The 7,786-nt window shown below is 42.5% G+C and overlaps 1 protein-coding gene across 1 annotated transcript; it reads right to left on the bottom strand.

The window, feature by feature from the left end:
* Nucleotides 1–4,586: 4,586 nt before the first annotated feature.
* Nucleotides 4,587–7,013, bottom strand: LOC147860177 (uncharacterized). Its single transcript, XM_087324057.1, has 2 exons — nucleotides 5,708–7,013; nucleotides 4,587–5,514 (listed from the first exon to the last, which is right to left on the bottom strand). Exons 1-2 carry the CDS (start codon nucleotides 6,873–6,875, stop codon nucleotides 5,069–5,071), a joined length of 1,614 nt encoding a protein of 537 aa, XP_087180183.1. The 5' UTR covers nucleotides 6,876–7,013; the 3' UTR covers nucleotides 4,587–5,068.
* Nucleotides 7,014–7,786: the final 773 nt, after the last annotated feature.

The raw sequence follows: 7,786 nt of genomic DNA, 5'->3' as shown, positions 1-7,786 counted from the left end.
TTTAAGCATTGGAGCTCTGAGAAAACAGATTGGTATTCCTGAGCGCAAATAGTTTCTATTTTACTAGGGAGGATAAGAGGATTAGTATAAAAGGAAGAAAGGGGTAAGAAGATGAGGGAAACCGAAAAGAAGACCGGAAAAAGGGGATATGTAAGAAGATAAAAGGAAGAGGAGGAAAGGAGGAGACGGAAGGAGGACGGAAAATCGGTTCAAATTGTAAGGATCAATACTAAGATAGAGAAGGAATTAGTACTAAAAGATGAGGATTAGTACTAAGAGAGGTGTAGAACTCACGAGAGAAGGAAAGAGTGAGCAAGAGAGAGAGACAGAGACAGAGAAAGGGTGAGAGAATGATGATAAAAGATATATATTATGTGAAGAGAGTATACAATAGTAGCTAGGAGGCTTAAGACTGGCGTTGAACCGATTTGGTTCGAAATAATGCCTTGTGCCTCCTTTTATAGTGTTCTCAGGAGTACTCCTAAAGTTTCTAGAATGTTCGAGAGAAATTTGGAATATACATCAATTTTCTATAGTAAAACATAATTGAAAATAATATTCTACGTATTACAATGTATGGTCTAATGGTCAAGAGCTCGACCCATGTAGCATAAGGTCATGGGTTCGAGTCTTGCCATATCATGACAGCCGGCGAGTAGTGGAGACTCGGTCGTGTTGTCCTCCCGTAAAGGACCGAGGAGACAGTTTACGTGTAAACAACAAGGGAAGAAGAAAATGTCGGAATACGATTTCGGCAGTGCCAAGTTAGATCGAAGCAAATTTGACTTCGGGCCCTTCGAGGAGGTTCGAAATTGGCCGGAAAGGTCATGAAATCGGGTAATCACGAATTACGCTGATATACCCGCCTAAAGAACCCCGAAAAAAGATACAGGTACAATGAATACATGACACGAGTGGCGGAAGTGCATGAGCCGGAGAGCTACGCAGAAGCGGCGAAAGACGCGAATTGGCATGCCACGATGGAGGAAGAGATGTGCGCTTTAACGGACAACGAGACTTGGGACCTACTTTACGCACCTAAAGGTGTAAAGTCGATCGGATGCAGATGGGTGTTTAAGGTGAAATACAACACCGAGGGCTCGGTCAACCGATATAAGGCCCATTTGGTTGCGAAAGGCTACGTGCAGAAGCACGTCGTAGATTACGACGAGACGTTCGGGCTGGTCGCGAAGATGACCACGGTGTGCGTTCTACTAGTCGTAGCAACGGTGAAGGGGTGGCACTTACATCAGATGGATGTAAAAAATGCGTTCCTGCAAGGCGATCTTGAGGAACATGTGTACATGGTACAATCCCCCATATTTCTATCCGAACAGAACACTTCGGCAGTCTGCCGATTGAAGAAGGCGTTATCCATTACTTCCCTGGGATCGAAGTGATCCGCACCCCCAAAGGCATATTGATTAGCCATCGTTACTACACGCTGAATATGCTCTTTAAGTTCGAGATGGAAGATTGTAAGCCCATCTCGACCCCTCTGGATAGAAACATAAAGCTTTGCCGAGATTCGGGTAAGGCGTGCGACCCGACACGGTTCCGATAGATTGTCGGAAGCCTAATTTACTTGATGATTACTCGGCCGGATCTCAGCTACCCAGTCGGAATGATCAGTCAATTTATGTTGCAGCCCACAACCGAACACCTTCAGTGCGCGCAAAGGATATTACGATATGTTAGCAGCACAACAGACATGGCGTTGTTGTATCGTACAGGCGTAGCCAAACAGTTAGTTGGCTACACGGATGCCGATTGGGTCGGAAATGCCCATGATCGTAGATCCACATCCAGATACGCATTCTCATTGGGAAGTGCAGCGATCGCATGGAGCAGTAAGAAGCAGCCGACAGTGGCGTTGTCGAGCACGGAGGCCGAATATCGAGGGGTGACTGTTGCTACATGCGAAGTCATTTGGCTGAAACGGCTATTATGGGATTTGTATGTGGAGGTATCCGATCTTACGATGATCTATTGCAGCAACCTCAACAAAATCCACCTTGCGAAAAACCCTGTATTCCATGCCCGGACCAAGCACGTTGTGGTGCACTCCCATTTTGTCCACGAGTGTGTCCTTTCTGGTGAAGTCAAACTAGCGTATGTTCTGACAGGTCGGCAGATTGCCAACATCTTCACCAAGCCCCTTGGTCTCGACAAGTTGCGGCATTTCTCGGGTGAGCTGGGTTTGCGTCACCTCGACATGCCGAACTTGAGGGGGAGACAGGAACAGGAGCATGGAAGGAGCGGTAGTGACCACGATGCTGAGACGGATGAAGAATTCGATTTCAGGCCGACTAAAGAAGCGGAAGAAGAAAATAGGGACCATAATCGCAAGGAAGAGCCGAAGACGGCCGAACAAAGAGGAAATACAGCCAAGAAGGGCATAAAGGCCAAGACCAAGAGGTGGACTGATGTTGTCAAGGGCCTGAAAACAGAAGACGAATTGGAGACAGCCAATTCGGGCGAAAGTGGAATTGAATCGGAAGTGACCAATTCAATCGAAATGTTCGATTTAGACATTACGAATTGATTGAGGGCCAAGCGGAGGAAAGGGCAGTGAAAGAGCACCAACACCGTGACATCAAGGGAGCTGAGAAGGGCCACATGAGCAAACATGCCGACCGGAATGGTCGAAGCATGCAGAATCGAACGTGTCGAGGAGCGCGAGCAAGGCATGAAGCCCCTTCTTGATTCACATGGATGGACTTCCAAATTTGCAATCTCTATGTGGGATAATATTTTAAATATGGACACAACCATGTAGAGCTTCAGAAGATGTATGTGAAGACCACGCCCTTCATAGAGACCTTAGGGAAGAGGCATTTATGGAGAAACTGGTTGGGTTTGCCGAACTGAGTAAGGAGTAGATGGTTTATGGTCTATAAAGCAATCCCAAACAATAGTACCAAAAGTTTGGCTTATTTATAAACAATTGGAGCAATTTTGACATAGCAACGATAATTCATTTCTATACATAAAAAGATGTTTGAACGACAACATACAATCCTACTCATCTTGTATGTTGATCACATTTTGATCATGGGAACATCAATAAAGGCATCAAAACTTTGCATCTTTGGTATGCAAACCGCTTGAGACATCAAGAATCAACAATTTGCCTATTTAATGAAGATATATTAGCAAGATACACTAGCATCTCCATATGAGCAAGTTCAGACCTCTAAGTGCGCCAATATGTAAGAGCCAGCAAGGAGGACTTCCTGGATCTCAATATCACTAACGAAACCAATGTAGACATTGCAGAGCAATGAAAGGCTTCATGAGATACGTTAGTATAATGAACCAAGGCGTAATCTATGGAGCAAATGAGGCAATAAAGTTCGGACATGGGCAACATCGATTGTGTGGACAACATGATGTCCATATTAAGATATGTTTTCAAGTTTGCATAAGACAATGTATCGTGGATATCACACCAAGAGTGCATAATGGTTTTCATGATGGAAGTAGGGTACATCACGACAAGTGACACACGCAAGGAAGTATTGTGATTCTTTCACTTGGTCAATGACATGGAACTACGCATCCAAAAAACAACTCTCTAACAACAATTGTAAAAATGTGATATGGAATTCAATCTTTCACAAAAGGTGAATCACATAAAGGTGTAACATTAGCTCATACTAGATTCATAGAGAAGAGCTTAATTACACTATTGAAGGCACAAATAAAATAAAATAAAGCATGGATGCTCTAACAAAGGTTCTCTCCTCTACTAGATTCAAACATCAATGTGAGATTATGGAAATCAAGGAATTGTTGAATTGAGGATTCCATGATGATGATAAACAACCAAATTCGTAATCGCTAATCATATAATCTTGGATTGTTGAATCGATTGAAGAGTCGATTTCAAATTGTGGTTCAGAGGTCACAATACATGCCTAGATGATCGAGATTTAGATGCCTACACAAGACATGTGTCTATGGAATCTACATGTGTGGCGTGTAGAGGTAATTGCCTCTGTTTATGCATGTAAAAGAACTTTTTGAGCTCCCAACCATGGATCAAATTTGTGCACTATTGCTATTGTTCTATTGCTATTGTGATAGTCATTGTTTGTTTTCTTTCTTGACATAGTGGTGTTGTTTATGCACGTAAAAGAACTTTTTGAGCTCCCAACCATGGATCAAATTTGTGCACTATTGCTATTGTGATATTGTCATTGTTTGTTTTCTTTCTTGTCATAGTGGTGTAAGATCTTTTTAGGTCTTGGGCAACTAGGTAATACTTTTGCCATAACTCTAAACAATTGATAGTTTTTCCCTGAATTAATAGTCTCATTCTATCGAGTGTACAAGTGCAGAAGAAAAATACGCATAACATTTTTTTTTGTAAAGAACATTTAGTTTTATAGCATCGATAAGGCTATCTGTAAATGTCTATGGGCATTGAGCTTGTTTTCCGGACATGGATTCAACCATATATAGCATACGTGTAAGTTGTAACTTAATTGCACAGATAAATGAGGGCAAGAAATATGTTATACCAAGATCCATTGCAGAATTGCAGATGAACTGAAACATCACCAAGTTATATGAATCATATACAGGAAAACAACATTACCAAGTTATACAGATGATATATAGCAAAGCGACATTAAGATATTGAGATGAGATGAGTTCTAGATCTGATACATGAAACATGTGAGATTGATTTCATACTTCATCTAACCCAAAAACAGTCGCTGTCCTCAATTAGATGAACGAATTTCTTCACATGACCAAACGAGAAAGGAAACCTTTTTCCGTGAAAGCAATGAGAAGGTATTGTTAAGTCTTGATTGCTGACCATAAAAACGAAGAGGTTGAAGGTTGCATTCTCGATGAACAAGGATGATCTGAGCTTTTTCACCATTTCACAGACTAACTTTGTATCTTCTTACAAAGCAATTTTATAATTATATGTCTTTTCCTTCCCACATATAGCCACAATTCTGTTATTATCTTTTTAGACCACTTGTTTCAACTTTGACTGTTTCCTGGTGGAGCTATTCCACGTCCCCAATATGTATTGAGGAACCAAAAAAATTCAACGTCGTCGAGAATTATCCAACACTATCTCAAAAAGATCTGATTCAGCGTCCAATGGGCGTGAACCACCACCCATACTCGGGAATCTGACTTCAAACCACCGCGAATCTATCCTTCCCATCGAGAAGAGATCACCAGAATCCTCGATCATAAAAACATTCTTTGCGGATCTCTGGCGGAATCCTGGGTCTGGGATCCTATGGCTGTTTGCATGTGCATAAGCAAATGAGCATTGCCCAAAGTTCACTAGCAAAGTAACATCATAATTTGCAGCCACGGTCGGAAAGAGAGGATGTCCGAACTCGGTGCCTAGAGCATTGAATTCATGGACAAGTTCTCCATTCAAGGTGAAGATTACATTCTTGGATGTGGGATCAAACCCACATCCTATGGTGGTGTTGACAACATTCCACAAAGGCTTTATAGCCGGGAGCTTCGGTGCACCTACAAGAAACACATGGAATAACTTAAAAAACATGAAAGCATCACCCAACATATACATAGGCATCATAGCTGTGTATGTGTATGATGTGTATGTGTATGATGTGTATGTGTATGTGTATGTGTATGTGTATGTGTATGTGTATGTGTATGTGTATGTGTATGTGTATGTGTATGATGTGTATGTGAAGCTCACCGCTCAAGTAGACAAATCCATTGGAGTGGATTCCAACCGAGCCAGGATCAGACCCCGGCAATCTTGAGGGTGGGAACCCGACAGGGGCCAATCCAATGGCCAGAATTTGGGTGGGACCATCTACATGAGAGATGGCATCCTTAACAGGGAACTTTCTAGAAGAACTATGATTATTGATGGTGGTGACGGCATTGATGTTGTTGTTGTTGTTGTTGTTAGGGAGGATTTGCATGACCCCGCCGCCCATGTCTTGGCTAGTGCGTGATTCCCTGCTTCTTTCATGCATCTCATTAAGTTTAGCACTTCCACTCTCAATGAGCCTTGTTGACACGACATCATGATGATGATGGTTGAGTAGTAGGATCCATTGTTGAGACAGAGGCGGTACAGGTTGTTCCGGGGTTTGGTGCAAAGCTTGGGGTTGGGGTTCATGGGGTTCATGGGGTTCATGGGGCGGGGGCAGTTCTCGATTTCGCGGTGGCGCTACAATAATGGTGACCTCGAAGTAAGCTTGTTGAGGGAAGGAAGCAGAGGCAGAAGCAGATCCCAAGGAGGGAGGACCAGGGAGAGGTAGAGAGGCTTGGAGGACCTGCAATAATAATCTACCAGAAGCAGCAGTAGCCACTTGAGCAACACAAGGGTTCAACCATAGCCTCTGCATATACTGGACACTTGAAGAAGACACACCACCTTCCCCACAAACTACCTCCCACGAAATCTCAGGTTCAGACCCATCCTCCTCCTCCTCCTCCTCCTCCTTCGTCTTATCCTTATATTGTTGATGACGAAGGGAACCACGTGAGGTGCTTTGAGAGAGAGGCCATATTATTGATGGTGATGATGATGATGATGGGTTATGGTATGTGAATGCAAAAGCAAACCATCCTCTCTCTACGGCTTCCACTATTAGGGTTGGATTCTCACTCCAAACAAAGGGTTTCTTAATCTTCTTCTTCTTCTTCTTCTTCTTCATCCCTACGTTTATACAGTTAACACCCCCGTTGCCATGGTTCCTATAGCCGCCACGATTGCCCATATCATTATTTCCACGGCCGTGGAGGAACAACTTTCTTGAATGGCAAAACACCATAGCCAGAATCACAAGGAGGAGGAGAAGAAGGAGAAAGGCAGGCGAGGCTGCTATGAGAGCAGTCTTCCATTGTTTCATAATAACACCCACCAAGTTTGTTTTTTTTTTTTTTTTATGTTAGGCGAATTAGGTTCTTCTTGTTAGGCTTTGGTGGTCACACACCTGACCCATACATACACATAGCTCTATTTCTGATTCCGATTTCCATCCTGCAGAGCTTCTGCATTAGACGACAGACAGACAGACAGACAGACAATATGACGCTCGCCACCGTTGGTTTACTTACTTACTACACATAATCTCATAACTCTTAAATATATATCTATGTACATATATCTATATCGGTTGATGGATACGCATTGTTGTCGATGATTTCAAGAGCTTATTAGATAGAAGAGATGTGATTGTGTCCAAATACCTTATGCCCACTGTGTCCAAAGGAAATCAAAGACTTGGATTGGATTACAGGTTACATAGTTCTTTCAACCATATCATTCATTCAATTGTAGAAGAGGTTATGGAGACTATGGTTTCCCCACACCATCTTGGATTATTGTATCTCCATTGATACAATTGGAAAAGCTTGAATAAACATGGAGATTGTTATAGTTTGCCAAGGAAATGTCTACCCCCTACCAAAAAGAAAAGGGGAAAAGTCATCAAATAAACACACATGCATACAATGTTTGACCACTCATAAATTCCATTCATCCAATGGACCCCCCCTCCCCCAACAATTCATTCAATAAATCGAATGCATAGAGCATGTTTCTTTGTTTGTTTGGATGGTTTGCCACATGCAATGATAAAAGAAATTATTATATGGTATTACGTGTGCATCATGATGTCAACGGTGCCTCCTGGATGGGTATGCTTCGTGGCCCCCCTCTCACCAACAGAAGGATGAAGACATGCATTGATCCTTGACGCAAGTGGAGGGTTTTATTGATTATTAAAATATGTAATCACTAAAAAATGGGGAAATAGAA

This window comes from Azolla caroliniana, unplaced genomic scaffold (genome assembly GCF_043228905.1).
Source record: "Azolla caroliniana isolate FFs.n. ecotype wild unplaced genomic scaffold, voAzoCaro1.0.p SCAF_9, whole genome shotgun sequence".
NCBI classification, from domain to species: Eukaryota; Viridiplantae; Streptophyta; class Polypodiopsida; order Salviniales; family Salviniaceae; genus Azolla; species Azolla caroliniana.
The sequence above is the reverse complement of the archived record's forward strand: the minus strand, read 5'-3'. Positions and strand labels throughout refer to the sequence as shown.